Raw genomic sequence first — 21,656 nt, 5'->3', positions numbered from 1 at the left:
TTCTATTGTGTATGTATATATACACATATATTATATTCCATTGTATTCCACTGAGTATGTGTATATACACACACAATGTCTTCTTAATCTAGTCATCTATTGATGAGCAATTGAGTTGCTTCCATGTTTTGGCAGTTGTAAATATTGCTTCTATGAACATTGGATAACATGCATCATTTCGAATTATTGTTTTCATTTTTTTTTTGGATATATACCAGGAGTATCATTCCTGGATCATATGGTAGTTCTCTTTTTAGTTTTTTAAGGAACTTATGTACCATTTTCCATAGTGGCTGCACCAACATACATTTCCACCAGCTCCAAATGAGGGTTTCCTTTTCCCCATATCCTTTCTACAATTGGTTATTTATCGACTATTTGGTGATAGCTATTCTTACAGGTGTGAGATGACACCTCATTGTGGTTTTGATTTTTGTTTCTCTAATAATATAATATGGATCATATTTTCCTGGGCTATATATGTTCTTTGGATAAATGTCTATTTAAATCTTCCACCCATTTTTTGATTGGATTGTTTTTTTGATATTGAATTGAACGATCTATTTGTACATTTTGGATATTAACCCCTTGTCAGTTGCAGTATTGGCAAATATTTACTTCCACTCTGTAGGTTATATGTCTGATTGTTTACTTTGCTGTGTGAAAGCTTGTTTAAAAATTTTTTATCTGCTGAACCACTTTTTTGCTGTTTGGTTTTGGTGTGTGTGGGGGGTTATGCTATTTTAATTGAATATATTTTCTTTTCTTTTTTTACCTTGGAGTCTAAATTCCATTTATCTGAACAGGGGAAGGAGCTAGCCTTAAAATAGAAAAAATCTCTCTGATTATTTAGAAGGGGATAAAGCACTAATCATTTTCTTGTCAAAGGGTATTTCTGACACATTCTTACTGTGAGTTTGCTAGTTCATGCCAGAAGCATGTCCAACATGAAATAGATAATTAATCCAGACAGAATCTAGCAAAACTGAAAAGCGAACATCCCTGCAGGGAGCTCTTTGTGTCATTCTTTCTGTTCCTGCGGAGAAATCAATGGAGTTTGCATTGGAAGATATTGCTCCCTGTAGGGAGGTGTCTCAGGGAAGCTGCAGGTTCTCACATGAGGGAATAAAAGAGACACCCCCAAATCCTTGGCCACTGAGTAGTAAATGCCTTGGGTGGCTTGATAATCTGGATCAGTCTGTTTAATAGATACATTTCTGTTTTTACTTGTATCACTTACACAATTCTAAGCCTCTGCTATTCAGATACTAGAAATGTAAGTCTGTACTACAAAATGCCAAACAGTTTTTCAGAAATACAGGTGATTTTAAAGACCTCTGTTGTGCCTCCTTTAGAAATGGCATGGTGATGTTAGGGATTAAGTAACATTACCACATCAAGTACACATATCTTTGATTCACTAAACCATGATTTGGGATTTAGGTACATGCCTTTACATTATTTGCCATGAACATAAGTTCCCGTCGTGGCGCAGTGGTTAACGAATCCGACTAGGAACCATGAGGTTGCGGGTTCAGTCCCTGCCCTTGCTCAGTGGGTTAACGATCCGGCGTTGCCGTGAGCTGTGGTGTAGGTTGCAGACGCGGCTCGGATCCCGCGTTGCTGTGGCTCTGGCGTAGGCCTGTGGCTACAGCTCCGATTCAACCCCTAGCCTGGGAACCTCTATATGCCGCGGGAGCGGCCCAAGAAATAGCAACAACAACAAAAAAGACAAGACAAAAAAAAAAAAGAAAATCACCAGAACCAGGGAACTATATTTAATATCCTGTGATAAACCATAATGGAAAAGAATGTGAAAAAGAAAAAAAATATATATATATGTACATAGATATAGATATAGCTCACTGAGTCACTTTGCTGTATAGTAGAAATTAACACAACATTGTAAATCAACTATACTTCCATAAAATTAAAAAAAAAGAAAATCTTCAGAACTATTGCCTTTTTAGATTACAAGGGACTTTTAAAAAGGCAGCTCAGTATTTATTCCTGTAATTTTCTAGAACACTTCTTTGATAATACACTGGTCTCAGACATTAAAAGACTATGAAATTGCTTAAATAAACCTGTGCTAGTCATTTTTTTTAATACTTATAACCTTTAACCCCATATTATTAGGATATGAAAGAATGTTATTTTTCCCATTGTTTCTGCTCCCATTGATTGTAGCTCCTTAAACTCCCTCTTATCCCCCGTTATTGTATTTTGGCAACAGAAGCTTCCTGTTTTATGAATTGCATGTGCTGAATTAGCTTAAGAGGGCTTCACTGCATGATGATGACTTGAGTCCTCTAATTGTAAAGGCAGTTTTTTTTTTTTTTTACCTTCATTATGAAAAGGGCAAATAAGGCAGTTTTCATAGCCTAAAGAGTTTCTTTATAAAGCTTTCCCACTGTCCCAGTAAAGCATCAGGACAAAAGGAGTAGGCTGTTCTTGGGAATTTCTAGAAATAGATTTTGGTGGTAAAATTAGAAGATAGCTATCTGTTGCTCTGCAAAGGAGCAAATTCATTCTTCCAGCACAAGAATTGAAGCAAAGACCCTGATTCTTTGGGGATTCATTATTTTTTTCATTGCTTATAACAACAGTAACCTTCTTTTACAGTGTATAAAGCACATTTGCATGCAATTGCCTCAATATCGCCCTCACTGTTAACCTTGTGCTTTACATAGAGCATGTGTTAGTAGTAGTATTTATATTTTGCAGCTAGGTAAACAGATTGAAGGAGATTCATGACTCTGCCATAGTCCCACAATTACCAAATGGGGGAACCTAGCGTTTCTGACTCCAGTCATCTGCTCTTTCCAGTATACCACACTGCCTTAGGTCTTCTTAATCTGTACTATTTAGCGCTGCTAAAATTCTTGTGGAAGAATAACATGGAAAAAATATTCTGCCCGAAAAACAAAAATGACAGTAAAACATGCATAATGTAAGCACTCAGAATGGAATGAATTCTCCAAAATCTCATAAACAAACTAAGCAAGATGTTCTGAGTCATATGTACATAAATATTTATATATTATATAAGCATAATACCTATGTATTATTCCTTCTATTTTATTTTGGTTTTGCTTATTTTGCCCTTATTGTTGAATTGAGGATGTAATATTATAGGCTGATAGGTTCCTCAACACTTTTAAGGTCTTATTACCTGATCTTTTGGTCTTGTTAATTAAAAAGTCTGTTGTTATTCTAAATTGTTCCTTTGTAGATAGCCTGTAGTTTTTCTCTTTTATATCTGAAGATTGTTTCTTTACCTTTGGTGCTAAACAGTCATATTATAATGAGTATAGAGATAAACTTGTTTTTAGAGGGGCTTATTTTAGTTTTCTGTGCAAATCATTTGGATTATGTATTATGAGAGTGCTTTTCAAGAGAGGTCCAGGTGCCCCCAGCTCACTGCCATTTTTATTTTATTTGTATAATTTTTATTTTTGTATTTTTTATATTTATATATTTATATATATATTATTTTTTTTCCATTGTAGCTGATCTACAGTGTTCTGTCAATTTTATACTGCACAGCAAGATGACCTAGTTACACATACATGTATACATTCTGTCTTCTCACATTATCATTGCTCATCACAAGTGACCAGATGTAGTTCCCAGTGCTATACAGCAGGACCCCATTGCTTATCCATTCCAAAGGCAATAGTTTGCCTCTATAAACCCCACATTTCTAGTCCCTCCCACTCCCTCCCCATCCCCCTTGTCAACCACAAGTCTGTTCTCCATGTCCATGATTTTCTTTTCTGTGGAAAGATTCATTTGTGCCATATATTAGATTCCAATTATAACTGATATCATATGGTATTTGTCTTTTTCTTTCTGACTTACCTCACTCAGTGTGAGAGTCTAGTTTCATCTTTGTTGTTGCAAATGGCATTATTTTGTTCTTTTTTATGGCTGAGTACTATTCCATTGTGTATCTATATGACCTCTTCTTAATCCAATCATCTGCTAATGGACATTTAGGTTGTTTCCATGTCTTGGCTATTGTGAATAGTGCTGCAGTGAACATGCAGGTGCATGTGTCTTTTTCAAGGAAAGTTTTGTCCGGATATATGCCCAAGAATGGGATTGCTGGGTCATATGATAGTTCTATGTATAGTTTTCTAAGGTATCTCTGTACTGTATTGTTTTCCATAGTGGTTGTACCAATTTACATTCCCACCAACAGTCCAGGAGGGTTCCCTTTTCTTCACACCCTCTCCAGCATTTGTTATTTGTGGACTTATGAATGATGACCATTCTGACTGGTGTGAGGTGGTAACTCATGGTAGTTTTGGTTTTATTTCTCTAGTAATCAAGGATGTTGAGCATTTTCTCATGTGCTGTTGGCCATCTGTTTATCTTCTTTGGAGAAATGTCTATTCAGATCTTTTGCCCATTTTTCCGTTGGGTTGTTGACTTTTTTGCTGTTGAGTTGTATGAGTTGTTTGTATATTTTAGAGATTAAGCCCTTGTCAGTTGCATCATTTGAAACTATTTTCTCCCATTCTATAAGTTGTCTTTTTTTTTTAATGGTTTCCTTTGCTGTGCAAAAGCTTGTCAGTTTGGCTAGGTCCCATTGGTTTATTTTTGCTTTTATTTCCGTTGCTTTGGGAGACTGACCTGAGAAAACATTTGTAAGGTTGATATCAGAGAATGTTTTGCCTATGTTCTCTTCTAGGAGTTTGATGATGTTTTGTCTTACATTTAAGTCTTTAAGCCATTTTGAGTTATTTTTGTGCATGGTGTGAGGGTGTGTTCGAGTTTCATTGATTTCCATGTGGCTGTCCAGGTTTCCCAGCACCTCTTGCTGAAAAGACTGTCTTTTTCCCATTTTATATTCTTGGCTCCTTTGTTGAAGATTAATTGACTGTAGGTGTCTGGGTTTGTTTCCGGATTCTCTATTCTGTTCCATTGGTCTGTATGTCTGTTTTGTACTAGTACCACACTCTTTTGATTCCTGTGGCTCTATAATACTGCCTGAAGTCTGGAAGAGGTATGCCTCCTGCTTGGCTTTTGTTCCTCAGGATTGCTTTAGCAATTCTGGGTCTTTTGTGCTTCCATATAAATTGGATAGTATTGTTCTAGTTCTGTGAAAAATGTCATGGGTAGTTTGATAGGGATTGCATTGAATCTGTAGATTGGTTTGGGTAGTATGGCCATTTTTCACTGCCATTTTTAGTGTTGATTTCTCAGCTCACTGGTTTCCAGTCCAACCATTACTCTAATGGTACAGCCCTTCAAGGATGCTGGTTTTATGTGGATGTCTCAGTTCTCTTTCCCTGCTTTCTATAGGCTAAAGGCAGTATGTTCTCTTTCTATGTGGGCATTTTAACTCAAGCTCTATGATTATGGAAACTGACAACTTCTTTACAATATTGCAATGTAGGTATTTCCCTCTTTGTTTATGGCACTGTGTAATTATCCCCACCCCTATTTTTCCTTTTTAGCTCAGCTATATATATAAAGGAATTTTCCTCTTTGTCAATAATTTCAAGTATGGCTCATCATGTTATTGGCAACTTATTTAAAAAAAAAAAAAGTCCTTGGGTAATGATCAGTACAAGTGGCACAAACCAGTAAAGGCCAGGACCCTGAGCTTGAACTAATCTGATATAATTTGACAGATTGCACAGATCAAAAGTCCAGTGAATTGAATCCACTGGGTTCTACGAAGTGGACATTGAAGGATGGTAATAGGTTGAATACAAGGAGCCCTCAGGTCCAGATGATCTCTAAGATCTAGTCAAGAATAGCCCAGGGTTAGGAAGATCAGAGAAAGCAGCCTTCTTTATTAGAGGCTTCCCTGCCCCTGATTATGTATGGGCAAGCCTAGATTTACAGATATTCCCTGCAGGTGCACCTTACTTACATCTAAGGCACAGTTCATGGCTGGGATTCTGGAATATCTTCTCATAGTCCACATGTACAGTATGGGCATTGACATGTACGTTTCAGGCAGTAGTTTCCAAGCTTTTTAGGAAGATGACTTTTAAAAAAAATTTGTAAGCCTTTGAAAATACTTGGAGGAGATAGCCTTACTCCCCACCCACCGCCTATGGAAAGGGCAGGGTCCTTTTTGTACCTCTTGTGGCTAGAGATCTTTTTTTTTTGGATCTGCAAAGTGCATCAGAGCATGTATGAGGCCATACTTCCTTCTGGTATTTTGATTTGTAGAAATATTTGCATGACAGAGATGTTGTTGACCAACTTTAAGCTGAGTTACAGTCCTTTTCCCTTGTACCTGTAGGATATTTCTCTCTGGATGTCTTTCCATCCATCCCAATTAAACATATCCATCCCCCATCTCCTGCAAAGGTGATGCTTCTTCCAGTTTCCCTTCCATTTTATTGTTGCTTTTTATTCACCCAGGTATCTAGGCCCACATCATCTCATTTTCCAATTCATTCTCCAAGTCCTTGTAATTCTTTTATTCTCTATCTCACATTTATCATTCCTGATTCCAGTACCTTCAGCAGTAGATAACTAATAATCTGATATACTTATGACTGTGCTAGGTGAGCAGGCAGTGAGAACTGTAAGACGTGGTCCTTGTCTTTACAGAACTTAATATCTAATTGAGAAGACAACTTAATATTCACAAGAATAGTGAATAATAATAGGCAGTGTATAATTAAATGCTGAGTTGGGTAGTGCAGAGTTTTAAGTGCTAGACGTTGGAGGAAAGGAAGGATAAAATGAGAGCCTGAATTGTAAGAGAAAACTTAATTGCAAAATTGAGATTTGAAATGAGTCCTGAAAGAAGATAGTTGGAATTAGGCCTTTAAAGTGAGGGGAAAGCACGGACAATTGGTGAGTATATTGAGCATAGGATTTTGGGAGAACTTTTGAGGCTCTTTATGTTAGGGACTAGTGAGAAGTAGGAAGTAGAGAGGGTCATGGCTGCTTTGAGTTTGGCTATAAGACTGCCAGAAGAATCTTTTCAAAATAGCATTTTAGTTTACTCCCCAACTCAGAAATCTCTAGAGGCTTCCTTTTCCTTTTGATTCTGATCCAAACTCCTTCGGTATTCTAGGTACTCTCCAATCCACCAGCCTTTCCTCTCCAGTACTCATGTTTTTCGGGTTTATAACTTGCTTTATTTGTGTAATGACTTATGCTCTCCATTTCCTTGCGGCATATCTGCCTGGTTTCTTTCCATTCCTTCTTCAAGTCCCACCTCTAGGCTTTTTGCTCTTGACACTCCAGTGACTCCCACCCACTCACTTAGCTTTCCTCCCTGGATTTTTGCTAAAACTATTTTCTGTTGAAACTAGTTTAAAAGCTAATCATGCACCTTTTGTTTCCTAATAATTTAGAATTATATACATTTATCCTTCCTTTTTGATAAGTTCTTTGAGGGTAGATTATATGCTATGTTTTTTGACCTTTTTTTTCATTTTTTAAAGTTTTATTGAAGTGTAGTTGATTTACAATGTTGTGATCATTTCTGCTGTACAACAAAGTGATTCAGTTATACACTGTACATATCCATTCTCTTTCAGATTCTTTTCCCACATAGAGTATCACAGAATACTGGGTAGAGTTCTTTGTGTATATAGCAGGTCCCTGTTGGCCAGTCATTTCATATACCACAATGTGCATATGCCAGTCCCAATCCCCAGTCTATCTTCCCTCCACCCCCACCCCAGCCTGTGTGGTAACCGTTAAGTTTGTTTTCAAAGTCTATGCATCCATTTATGTTTTGCAGATAGGTTCATTTGTATCCTTTATTTTAGATTCCACCTGAAAGTGATATGATGTTTGTCTTTCACTGTCTAACCTCACTTGGTATGCTTGTAGCAACATGGAAGGACCTAGAAATTATGTTTTGTATTTTATTGATCCTATTATTGCTATATACCACTCTGGGCATATACTCAGTGTTGAATTGATAGCTTTGGAAGAATCAGTTTATCTTTAATTTCAAATATTGATGATTTGTAATATTAGGTCTACTTTATGTAAAAGTGCCTACCGCCATGCCTGATGTAGTACTGCCCTAGTAAATATTATGGAACCCAAATTCGTAGTGGATCCCAAAGAACAATTTGCTGCTGTTTCATGGAAAATGGAAAAAGAAAAAAAAATCAAAAGCACTGAATCCAAGTTTGCCGAGATATCCTTTCTGCTGTCTTCTTTGAGTCTTTCCTTAATATGTATCCTTAACTATGTATTATTCATTTATCTTTGACATCTTTTCATTTGCTACCACATGTAGTATTTCCTAAATAATTTATGTTTGAGGATGAAGATAAATTGTGTGTGTTAATTGATGCTTAAGAGGTTGGAGTGTTTTAGAAAGATTAATCCTTGTTAAACTCTGTTTAATTGATCTGTGTTGCCACTCTTCCTGCCTAAGTTTTACAATTTTAATAAAATATTGGTAAGTGAAAAAGTCATCTCTTGTAGTTGGAATTGAACTTAAGAAGATACTTGAATATCTGTAAAACCAGATACTGAAGTGAACTAAGAGCACTTGGTTTAAGGAAATTGGGTCAGGCTAAACATAACATTTTTGTTGGGCTTTAGTTTTATCACTTAACAGCCTCTTAGAAATCTGAAGTGACTTTTAAAACAAGGTTTTAAGTTATTAAACAGTAAAATTATTCACCTACCTTATTTAGATGTTTGTAAGATGATTTGAGAGTTTTTGATTTATATATATTAACATCCCAATTTTCTTTTTTTAATTTTATTTTATTTTCCCACTGTACAGCAAGGGGATCAAGTTATCCTTACATGTGTACATTACATTTACATTTTTTTTCACCACCCTTTGTTCTGTTGCAACATGAGTATCTAGACATAGTTCTCAATGCTACTCAGCAGGATCTCCTTGTAAATCTATTCTAAGTTGTGTCTGATAAACCCAAGCTCCTGATCCCTCCCACTCCCTCCCTCTCCCATCAGGCAGCCACAAGTCTGTTTTCCAAGTCCATGATTTTCTTTTCTGTGGAGATGTTCATTTGTGCTGGATATTAGATTCCAGTTATAAGTGATATCATATGGTATTTGTTTTTGTCTTTCTGACTCATTTCACTCAGTATGAGAGTCTCTAGTTCCATCCATGTTGCTGCAAATGGCATTATTTCGTTCTTTTTTAATGACTGAGTAGTATTCCATTGTGTACATATACCACATCTTCCGAATCCAATCATCTGTTGATGGATATTTGGGTTGTTTCCATGTCCTGGCTATTGTGAATAGTGCTGCAATGAAAAAGGAAGGAAAGAAAGGGAAGAAAAAGAAAAAAAAAAAAAAAGAAGAGGAAGAACTAGGACTGAGGAAACCAAAATCAGAGAGCAGTCACTCAATTAAGCCAGCATACAGATTTAATCGCGAATATGTTTCAAACAAAATAAAAAGAAAAAAAAAGTCATCAAAATCAAAAAATGTGGGCAAAGGATGTTAGGAAATAAATAGACCCTTTTTGTTTGTTTGTTTGTATGTTTCTCTTCTTAATTTTAATATAGTAATGAAGTGTTTGAACCTACAGGACCATCAGGCTAAAACAAACAATTATAGGAAGGGGTTAGCATACTTAAAAAACAGGGCAACCACAAGCCAAAACCAAATATTGCATTCGCAAAAAATGAAACAAACAAACAACAAGCAGATAATAACCAGAGACCATCCAACCAAAAAAAAAAAAAGAAAGTAAGAATGGAGAACCATAGAATCAACAGGAACATGAGGTTCAAAATGTAATAAATAATCATCTATCAATTATCACCTTAAATGTCAATGGACTGAACGCCCCAATCAAAAGACACAGATTGGCTGAGTGGATAAAAAGGCAAAAACCTTCAATATGCTGCCTACAAGAAACTCACCTTAGGACAAAGGATACACATAGATTGAAAGTGAAAGGGTGGGGAAAAAATATTTCACGCCAATAGACATGACAGAAAAGCAGGAGTTGCAACACTCATATCAGACAAAATAGACTTTAAAACAAAAGACATAAAGACAAAGAAGGACACTACTTAATGATTAAGGGATCCATCCAAGGAGAGGATGTTACTATCGTCAACATATATGCCCCAAATACAGGAGCACCCAGATACATACAACAAATATTAACAGACATAAAGGGAGAAATTGATGGGAATACAATCATAGTAGGAGACTTTAATACCCCCCTCACATCAATGGACAGATCCTCTAGACAGAAAACTAATAAAGCAACAGAGGAAACAATAGAAAAGGAAACAATAGAAAAGTTAGACTTAATTGATATCTTCAGGACACTACATCCCAAAAAATCAGAATACACATTCTTCTCAGGTGCACATGGAACATTCTCAAGAATCGACCACATATTAGGACACAAAGCTAACCTCAATAAATTTAGGAGCATAGAAATTATCTCAAATATCTTCTCTGACCACAATGCCATGAAATTAGAAATCAACCATGGGAAAAGAAATGAGAAAAAACCTACTACATGGAGACTAAACAACATGCTACTAGAAAACCAATGGGTCAATGAGAAAATCAAGAAGGAAATTAAAAAAATACCTTGAAACAAATGATAATGAAGGCACAACCTCTCAAAATCTATGGGATGCTGCGAAAGCAGTGCTCAGAGGGAAATTTATAGCAATACAGGCCTTTCTCAAAAACGAAGAAAGATCCCAAATGGACAACTTAGCCCTCCACCTAAATGAATTAGAAAAAGAAGAACAAAAAAGTCCTAAAGTCAGCAGAAGGAAGGAAATTATAAAGATCAAAGAAGAAATCAATAAAATAAAGATTCAAAAAACAATAGAGAAAATTAATAAAACCAAGAGCTGGTTCTTTGAAAAGGTGAACAAAATTGACAACCCCCTGGCCAGACTCACTAAAAAGAGGAGAGAAAGAACCCAAATAACCAAAATTATAAATGAGAAAGGAGAAATCACAAAAAACCATAAGAGAATACTGTGAACAACTATATGCCAACAAGGTTGACAATCTGGAAGAAATGGACAATTTTCTAGAATCTTACAGCCTGCCAAAACTGAGTCAAGAAGAAACATCCCAATTTTCTAAGTGGTGATATCATTACAGCAAGGCTGAAGAACTATAAGAACCATGAATACCTGGATTTAAAAATATTCTAGCATTATCTTCCCCTTTTTTGTTTCAGAGAATAGCCATTGAACAAGTGGCTAATCTGGAGTTAATTTTATGTGTGTTAGCGAGCGACAGAGAGTTTTACTTCTCTGGTTAACCAAAATAAAGCTGCAATAAAGCGGTTGTGTGAGGTAGGCTGGATCTTCAGCTACAGTTTATATTAGTTTAAATAATTTCTTTTGAGGGATGGTCACTTATCACATTTTAACTTCTAGGAGTGTTCTTAAGTTTCATTATAATAAAAGGCATAAAATGAAAGCCTGAACTGTTAAGAGAAAACTTGATGGCAGAATTGAGATTTGAAATGGATCTTGAAAGAACATAGGTTGGAATTAGGCATTTAAAGTGAATGCTGTATACCACAGAGAACTATATCTAGTCACTTGTGGTAGAACATGATGGAGGATTATGTGAGAAAAAGAATGTGTGTGTGTGTGTGTGTGTGTGTGTGTGTGTATGACTGGGTCATGTTGCTGTACAGCAGAAATTGACTGGGTCATGTTGCTGTACAGTAGAAATTGACAGAACATTGTAAATCACCTATCATAGAAATAATAAAAATCTTAAAAAGCAAAAGTAGCGCTCTTTACTAATCGTGTCATAGGGAGCTGGGGTTTTGTTAGGCACTGACTTTTTTATTTGCTTCACAGGTGGTTTGTATTCGATCCACTTGGAATGCTCTCTCTCCAAAGCTGAGTTGTGACACGAGACCTCTCATTCTGAAGTCCCTCAGTGATTTGTTTGCTCTGGTTCCTTCCTTAACAGTCAATACAGCTGAATATGAGGTATGTATTTGGTGCTCAATAAATTGTCTGTTTCTACAGTGGAAAGACGTGTGATAACTTTCGGAAAAAGTATTTGTAATCTTTTTTTTTTTTTTTTGGTCAAAAATTCTTTAGCACTTTTTGTTCTCTGAACATGTTGTTATCTTTATGGACTCCTAGGAGAAAGAAGGAGGATATCCACCTTTATCAGTTCTCTGCCTTTAAGACTTATTTACATGAAGGTTTCCAAGTTTTTATTATGCAAGTGTAATCAAGATTTCTAAAAGTCAGTATGTTAAAAGTAGTGTTTCTAAAATAATAGAATTCATGAGCCAACAATTTAAATCCATTTTGTTGGTGTTTTAAGTTCCAAAAAATGTTACAAAGGCTTTAAATAAGGCAGGACAGACTCTCCTGGTAGTATAGACACAGTGGCATTGTGTTTTCTTTCTAACTTGAGCACAGGGATTTGTTTTTTATGTGTTAGTTTATATTTCCTACTCTTCAATATAGATGATTATAAAATAAAACTGTCCTAGGAGAGGCGAATAATTTTATGAGTTAGTCAGTGTTTGTTGTTATAATATAGTGAAACAGTTGGAAGAGGACGATGTTTTGCTATAAGATTCACTTATTTCTGTTTAACATTTTCTTCATTATCTTTTCTTTGAATGAAATGAGAGGGTGACAGATTTATTTGTATCTTCACTTTTGTAGCTATATTCCCTTTTTATCTCACCTTTTTTTTTTTCCTTTTCCTTCCCAGAGCCTCAGTTGATTTTCACTTGAAGTCATGGTGAACTTTTTGTTTGATTTAGTGCTTCACAGACTTTGATAAACTAGCCCCCCATAAGATTCTAAGAATAGTCCCTTACTTGTTTTATTTTATTGTATTGTTTCTGTGTCTTTTTTCTTTTTGGGGCTGCACCTGTGGCATATGGAAGTTCCCAGGCTAGGGGTCGAATCAGAGCTGCAACTGCAGGCCCACACCTACACTACAGCCACAGCAGTGTGGGGTTCAAGCCACATCTGTGACCTACATCAGAGCTCACCACAATTCTGGATTCCTCAACCCGGTGAGTAAGGCCAGGGATTGAACTTTCATCCTCATGGATACTAGTAAGGTTCATTACCACTGAACCACGACAGGAACTCCTCTTTACTTGTTTTAAATTACATGATAAGAGAGGATTGCAGGATAATACTTCTAATCATTCTAAAGGCTGCACAGTTAATAAAGTCAATTTCGTCCTTACCAAGGATACAGTATCTAGCACAGGGCCTGGCATATAATATGTGTTCAGAAACTAGCTGTTGAATGAATGAATGAATGAAACAGTACAGGTTATTGTGAGTTTATTCTCAAATTCGGGCTTTTGTTTTGGAGTATTTAAAAAAGAATCAATTTGAGACTCCTAGATAGAGTTCACCAGTAGTCTTTTTTATGGCTGCTGTTCACGGGTACATACCCTTACGCTGTCAGAAAGTCTGCCAGGCTGCTGCTAAGGGGCTCAGACTAAAGACCAAAATAAGGGCTTTGTGTGCCATACTATGTATATGTATTTTCTGTCTTCAAGGGCTGAACTCGTATGGCTTTGTATTGCTTGTACCTTGAGTTATTCAGATTTTATTACAGGTTAATTTATAAAGTGGCTTGTGTGTTAGTTTTTTATCTTTGCTTACATTGATAGGCTATAAATTATCTTATGGACTATTTTTTTTTTCCTTCAAATTTTACATTCTTTTTCACTGACATTTTATTTTGGTTTATCTTCATGCTTATAATAATACTAGGATTCCTCTGTTGTTCAGATAGACTGCTTTGGGACCGTTATATCTATCAGTTTCCTCCTAGTAGGGGAGATTCGTTCAGTAACTAGAGCCCACTTGGCAGCAGAATTAAGGAAATGTAGAGAAGACCTATTTCCGTCTGTCACTCTGTCTCTCCCTCTTTCTCTGTCTCTCCCTGTCTTTCTCTTTTTCTCTACCTCTCCCACTCTCTCCCTCCTTCCCTTTTTCCTCCCTCCTCCTTTCTCTCCCTGGGTGTAATTAAATAATTTGTTTTCTACTGATTGCTTAGAATTTGCTTGGCTGTACGCCTGAGTTGAATGTAATTTTCTCAAAGTATTTCTTAGGTCATTACTATCCCTAGTCACCTCAGTGCCTTGTGCTTACCTAAAGTGAAGTCCACCTTATATCAAGACGGTATGGTCTTTTGTTTTATTTTATTTTATTTATCTGTTTATTTGCTTTTCAGGGCTGCACATATGGCATATGGCAGTTCCCAGGCTAGGGGTCGAATTGGTGAGGCAGCTGCTGACCTATACCACAGCCACTGACGTATACCACAGCCATAGCAACACCAGATCCAAGCTGAGTCTGTGACCTACACCAATGCTGGATCCTTAATCCGCTGAGCGAGGCCAGGGATTAAACCCACATACTCATGGATACTAGTTGGGTTCGTAACCCACTGAGCCACAACTCCCGGTATGGTCTTTGAGTATGAGGCCTCACTCTATTTTCTGTCTCTTGCACTCCAGGAAAACTAGTAGTTCCCTTTTCTGCTTCCACATTTTTCTGTTTCTTTTTTTTTGTCTTTTTGCTATTTCTTTGGGCCGCTCCCACGGCACATGGAGGTTCCCAGGCTAGGGGTCAAATCGGAGCTGCAGCCGCCGGCCTACGCCAGAGCCACAGCAGGATCCGAGCCACGTCTGCAACCTACACCACAGCTCACGGCAACGCCGGATCGTCAACCCACTGAGCAAGGGCAGGGACCAAACCCGCAACCTCATGGTTCCCAGTCGGATTTGTCAACCACTGCACCACGACGGGAACTCCATTTTTCTGTTTCTTTTCCTTTGTTCATGTTGTTCTCTCTGTCTAGAACTGCATTTTCATCTCTCATTTTTAAATCTATTTTAAAAAATGAAGAATTGGTTTTGGTTATCCTATCCATTGAGAGTTTTTCTTCAGTCAGGAGTCTGTTACTCCCCAAGTTCTTTATCTACACTGTTCTAAGGACATTTATTCCTTTTTTATACTACAGGTATATGTACATACATATTATTTTCTCCATTAAAACATAAGCTTGTTGATAATAGAGTCCATGCTTAATTAGTGTATTTTCTGAATTGCTTTGCAAAGTGCTTGATACATTCACTCATTGGCTCAGAATATATTTATTAAACTGTACTAGGCTTATGAGACACTAATAAATAATAATAGATACTATTTTAAGTGCTTACTGTATTTCCCAGTACTCATCTACTTTATATTAATTAGTTATAATATCTGATAGATATTTTTCATTGCATAGCTAAAGAATCTGAGGTTTTGAGTAGTTTATGCATTAGTTAAACAAATATATATATATATATACATATATGTGTGTGTGTGTGTGTGTGTTTTTTTTTTTTACTTTGTCTTTTTAGGGCCGCACCCACAGCATATGGAGTTTCCTAGGCTAGGGGTCAAATTGGAGCTGTAGCTGTAAGCCACAACTCCAGATCTGAGCTGCATCTGTGACCTACACCACACTCACGGCAATGCTGGCTCCTTAACCAACTGAGTGAGGCCAGGGATCGAACCTGTGTCCTCATGGATACTAGTCAGTTTTGTTTCCACTGAGCCACAATGAGAACTCCCAGTAAACAAATAATTTATTGAGTATCTGCTACACACAAAACAAGTAACTTAAACAACACTGTAGTTTTTAAGTGAAATGTATTTTCTAAATCCAGGACTTTTGAGCTCCATAGCCTGTATTTACTCATTATACCATGTTATCAGTTCCTGCCTTCTAAAATCTTAGAAGTTGGTAAAGGAGATAGAGATAAGCAATATTAATTATTATTAATAATTAATAATAATAGTTAATCAAAGGGCTAGGAAAGTGTGGCAGTGGAAGTGACCAGCATTCTTAGGAGGAATTTAAGGAAATTTTATTTATTTATTTATTTATTTATTTATTTATTTATTTATTTTCTCAAGCAAAGTCTTTATTCAATAAAAGCAAATAGCTGTCAGGACAGCTGGGAGAGGGGAGAAGATCCCCCAGGAAACCTTATTTAGTTTGTGCTATTAGAGTAGGATCTTGAAGAATTGATAAAATGTTGCTTTTCATTGAAGTTTTGAAAAGAATATGCAAAGGCAAGGAGGTAGAGAAGGGTATATGCCCTTCTTCATGAGATGCAGAAGGGCAGGAAATTAGATATGGCTGAAGTGAAGAAAACATTGCGTGTTGGAAGAGAAGTGGCTTTTTATGCTCAATTATTTATTAAATACTTGTCATTTGAGAAACTGGGCTTTATGTTGTTTTTGTACTGGGCTTTATAGTCTAAACTTTTGAAATGAGAAAGACAGCCACTGCCTTAAGGAGTGTACAAGATAGTAAGGAGTTAACCACATACACAGATAATCACATTAGATGCTAAAGTGTGCCATATGCCATATGGCCTCTTGCACAGGGAGAATGCTCTTCTGGATAGAGGATTAGGAATAGAAGCATGAAAGAGGAAAGTGACATTTGTACTAAGACATGAGAGGTCAGTAAGAAATGGTTGTTTCTGAATTTAACAATCTTCAGCTCTCATTGTTTTTAACATATCCATATGTTTAACTGATGTGTCTACTTCTGAGTATTTTCATTTTTTCAATGGTGATGAACACAAATTAGGTCAGTTGCTAGTGTTATAATTTTTAAAGTGATTTAATTTCCACATTTGCTACTTTTGATTGCTTACTCTCAATTTTATTTTATTCTTTTTTTTTTTTTTCAGAATTTTAAAGTTCAAGTCCTCAGCTTCCTCTGGAACCACACTCAAAATGAGGTACTATCACAAGGTTGTCAGTGAAACAGAACCAACCTGGGGAAAGAACTGTGAAATAAGACTCTTAGGATAAAACTATAACTCCCTATAAATGATGACTTCTTGACTTGAAATAATTGTGACTATTCATAAATTTGGGTTTTAAAAATTATTCTTGATCTATGCCATTTAATACTTTTTCACCATAAAATGCACTTATGACTTTGCAAAGCTGACCAATGTGAAGAGGGACTGTTATCATTGTCTAGTATTTTTAATAGTCCTTCTTCTTTCCTGCTTTTCTCCTGCCCCACCAATAAGCACATCAAACTAACACAAAGTCCACTTCATTTTTTGGATGTCATTTCACCCCAAGGAGTATAGAGAAGAGAATGTCAGTGATGTTCTTACTGGCTCACGAGTGGAAAAGCTTAGATCCCAAAAGTACAGTTCTCCCTATTAGTAGCTGGAGAATCAGAGTTCAATTCCAGGGCTCTCAGACTCTAAACCCTCATACTTCTTCTGTTAACCATACTACCTCATGGGGACCTAAGCAATTATGGGTGATTTTATGTTCAATGTCCAAACTAGGATAAAAACTTTGTACTTCTGATGCCTCTGCTTATCACCCCCCCCCCATTTTTAATTGAGATTTACTAAGCAAGGCTTGAATACCATTTCCAAAGCATTGACTGTAGGACTTTGACGTTGGTAAGGGAAGACTTTTCTTGCTTTCTCCAAAGTCGGTATTTGTTGTTTTATTGTTTGTTTGTTTTACTTTTACTCTATCTAGGACCCAGTCGTAGCAAATGCTGCATATAAATCTCTGTCACACTTTAGTGCTGGAGAGCACACCATTCTTCATCTGCCTGAAAAGGTAGGCCTTTCTGCTTTCTCGCTTCATTGATGGGTTTTATAACTTTATTTGTATCTCCCCCTGTCCCCCATGAGGAAGTGCTTACCTATAGTTCTAGATAAGTTGTCTGTAAAAGTTAATAATTGGTATTCATTACTTGTTGAATCTGTAAAATATTGTGGAGGTCTTAGACTTCACAGATAATGAATTTAAATCTCTTTAAAGCAGCTAGAAGCAAATGACATCTGTATAAAGTGACTGGGTGTATGACTATGTGCCTCTTCACATGGAAGGGTCTGTGTCGCTATAGGAACTACTTTGCCCAGTTAGGGCACCATCTTGGACTTCAAATACAAGCATGGCCTGCATAGAGTAAGGTCTTTACCACCTGTGCAGCCAAAGATCTTTTCTGTGATACAGAATTGAGATGCCATGTGAAAAAAACCCCTGCCATTTGTTAATTTAGTTTGAAATGATATACAGGCTAGTCCCAAAAACTGGATGAAGAAAGTATCACTCTTTTAAGGCTTTTAACACATGTGTGACACTCCCTTAGTTTTTAGACTAAACTGAAAATGGGCAACCTTTTCTAGTATCTACCTAATATAACCATTGAAATGATCAGGTTATGTTAAGGAGTTAAGTGTATGATTTCACATTTCATGCTACTGCTAATTTAAAGGCATCCGAGTGTTTATTGAATGCCTTCAGAGTGGGAGGCATTGTGATAGAAGAAGTTGTATGTACCATTACCCAGGGTAGGTCCTTGAGGTCAAACAGCAAGGAGTTTTATTGTGAATTTCTTGGGATCCTCAGGCCATAAAATGGGTTGAGTGTTTCTTCTGGATTGAGTTTTTACAGAGATTAGGTGCCAGTAGGAACCAGGCAAACTTCTGTTTATTGAATTGAATTGGAGGAACTGAAAAAAGGCTCTTGTAAAACCAAATCCTAAGCAAGGCAGGATTTCCCATGTTGCTGAGAACTCAGAGACAGATTGGCCTGCTTGCCGTGCAGTTATCACAAACAGGAAGCCTTAAGAAAAGGTATTCTGTGACTCGTAAAATTAAAAAAGATGGGATTTCAGACTACACTAATGGTGACTAGCCATACCCATAGCTTCTTAGAAAAAGAGAGGGCAAGAAAGGAAAAGAAAAAGGAAAAAAAAAAAAAGCTCCATGTAAATTTGTGGTATGAACTTCTACCGACAGATTAGCCGCAGTATCTGGAAAGATACTTTTTATTATTACTATCTTAAGTAAGTGATTGCTAATTTAGATTACAACATAATAATTACCTTTATTTTTAGCTATTATGATTGATATATTCTACCTGGAATAATAGCTTTTATTAAAACTCCCATATACTCTTGACTGGCTAATCTCTACCTCTTTAAATATTGATAGGTTTATATTTTTTCCTACTTGAGGGTTGGGTTCAATTTCTGATTATTTTTGTTAGAGTTAATACTCAGTTACGTGCTGTATTCAATCAAATAGTAGATACTTTCTTAATATACCTCTTTCATATCCTCTGATCCATGAATAACCGTAAATAGTTCTTTATACCATCCAACATAAAGGGTAAGTGATACACAGAGTTGAGATTTCTATATATGCTTGGGTTTTCACCAGTGGAGCGTGACGAGTTATAAAGGAAATCTCTAAGACTTATCCTATTTTAGCCAGGCTTTTCAACCTTTTTCTCTACCTACCTGCTTCTGGGATGTGACTCCCTCCCATGAGTAAAAGTGATTCACTATAGTGGATATTCTTAACCAGGATTAAGATGAGAGGACATAATGGTTTGAAAATGTCTACCTCACTTCAGCCCCTAGCTTCTGATATAGAGGACCTGCTTCCACATGGAGGATCACTATTTCCAAGACCAAGAAGGATGCATTCTCCTTCTTTTTATTCATTATTGATTTCCAGTTTGGCTGTATGAATACCTAAAGTACTAAAAGTCCAGAAAATGGTCAGTTTGTTCATATTCAAACAAATCTCCAAAGGCTTAAAGATGTAACCCAATCAGCTCCCACCACTGTTTTGTAGATGATGGCAGTGATGTGAAACTGCAGATCATTTTCTATTTTCAGCTGTTTCAGAAGGCCCTGCCAGGTAGTGACTTTTTTAGTGTAAAAATCTAAGATTCTTCCTTGTTAACAGAGACAAAACAAATGCTGTTTGGATTGTTCGTAAAATTGAAGGCTATCTGTATATCCTTCCGGTGAAAGTAGGTCCACATTCACTTTTTCTGTTTATGGAAACTTGTTAAAATAATCTTTTTAACAGAGCATACTGTGAATTTGAAGTAGATTTTTTTTTTTTTTTAAAAGGGGTAAAGCATAACATCAACATGCTAACTTTTGTGGATTATAATTCAGATACTTTTCTAACTACTACCTTCCTTTAAATTTACTAAAGATTTCTTGTTCATTACTACATCAATTTAAACTGTGAAACTTGTTGAAAGAAAGCTAATAGACTGGTAAAACAAAAGGCATTAACGGTGTGGCAGATGTTAGAGGGAAGATTTATGTTTAAATGAAATAGAGCATCTAAGATGGAAAATGTCAGTGGAGAGTAGAGATGAATGAGGGAGCATGTGAATTAGGGATTTGAATATCAAATTCATTAACTCATCTTTCTTGTCAGTGGTTTCTTATTAGCAAGTTCTGTGTGATTGTGGATGAGAGACACTTAACACTTGCATTGGCTTAGTAATTATTTATTGGATGTATACTAAGTGCTAGGTTGTCTTATGAACTAGGAATGTTGAATGAATCCATGTGTTTTGTTGGTTGGTAAAAATATTATTGTTAATCACTTGAAACATGTAAATTTGGTCAAAAAATTTTAGGGGGTTCCTTCTTTGAGGACCTGTTGATTTTGATGTTAGAAAATAGAAATGAATAATTTTTCCCTTTTAGTTTTTATTTATTTGTCTTTTTAGCTAGCTATCCTCCTCTGCCTTCTTTAGTGCCCCCCAACACCTCAAAATGAAACAAAACAAAAAAAAATTTTTTTTAACTATAGGGAATTATTTTTCTTGTAAAACAACCAGTAATGGGTAAACATTTAGGTTGACTCTTCTCTCTGACTTGGGTTCATTAGAAAATATTTGGCTGTTGAAACTTTTTATTAACGAGATCTTTAGATAGATTGTGTTGATTTCTTGAGTTAATTTTAGAAGTGAGTAATATAAAAGAACTCATTATGCACCTTGGGTTGCTATTAATATGGTGTAACCTGTTCATCTTTCATTTAAGTGAATGTCACTGCATTCATCAGAAGTTGTTTCTCTTTTTAAATGAATTTATGCAGATACTTGATGTGTTCCAAGTAAAATCCTGTTTATGCATAAACTCCTGAATTTTCATAGTTCCACATATAAAAAGGGGTTGAAAGGTTATCAGCTCAGAACCTGTAGTGAGGCATTTTGTAGGATAAGCTTTCCAATATTCAATTTAAAGCAGATTTTAAAAGTAATTTATCATTTTATCTTTGGTTTTCCCCTTAAATTTCTTAAACCAAGCTTAGCTATAATTGGGAGGTTGTAGTTAGTGTGTGTGTGTGTGTGTGTGTGTGTGTGTGTGTTCTAAATATACAGTTTTTTTCCCCTTGGATATTTTAGTGGCTAATTAACAACATTTTGTAATTTTAACAAGAATTCTTTCATATGACATCCTTTGATTTTTCTTAGTTGTACTCACGTTAATCTTATTCACTTGTTGCATGTGAACCAAGGGCAAAGACTGGGGCTAGCATAGGGAAGCTGGAACAAGTACTTCTTTTCTTAAAAATTTTTATATGATAGTTGATTTACAGTGTTCTGTCAATTTCTGCTGTACAGCAAAGTAACCTAGTTATACATATATATGTGAATAGATACATATGTATGAATGAATATATACTTTATTTTTTCACATATATGTGAATATACATACATTTGTGTACATTTATATATGTGAATATATATATGAATATATACATTGTTTTTTTCACATATATATGAATATGAATGAATAATATACTTTCTTTTCTTCACATTATCCTCCGTCACATTCCATCACAAGTTATCAGGTAT

At 36.0% G+C, this 21,656-nt stretch overlaps 1 protein-coding gene across 3 annotated transcripts in view; it reads left to right on the top strand.

Moving 5' to 3' along the window:
• Window positions 1-21,656, top strand: part of FOCAD (focadhesin) — a 312,911-nt gene that overhangs the window by 176,030 nt on the left and 115,225 nt on the right. For all 3 annotated transcript variants that reach the window (XM_047767584.1, XM_047767582.1, XM_047767583.1), the window contains 3 exons: window positions 11,790-11,924; window positions 16,685-16,735; window positions 17,508-17,591. In XM_047767584.1, coding sequence (XP_047623540.1) covers window positions 11,790-11,924; window positions 16,685-16,735; window positions 17,508-17,591 — 270 coding nt within the window. The remainder of the gene's footprint in view (window positions 1-11,789; window positions 11,925-16,684; window positions 16,736-17,507; window positions 17,592-21,656) is intronic.

Source organism: Phacochoerus africanus, chromosome 2 (genome assembly GCF_016906955.1).
Source record: "Phacochoerus africanus isolate WHEZ1 chromosome 2, ROS_Pafr_v1, whole genome shotgun sequence".
NCBI classification, from domain to species: Eukaryota; Metazoa; Chordata; class Mammalia; order Artiodactyla; family Suidae; genus Phacochoerus; species Phacochoerus africanus.
The sequence above is the reverse complement of the archived record's forward strand: the minus strand, read 5'-3'. Positions and strand labels throughout refer to the sequence as shown.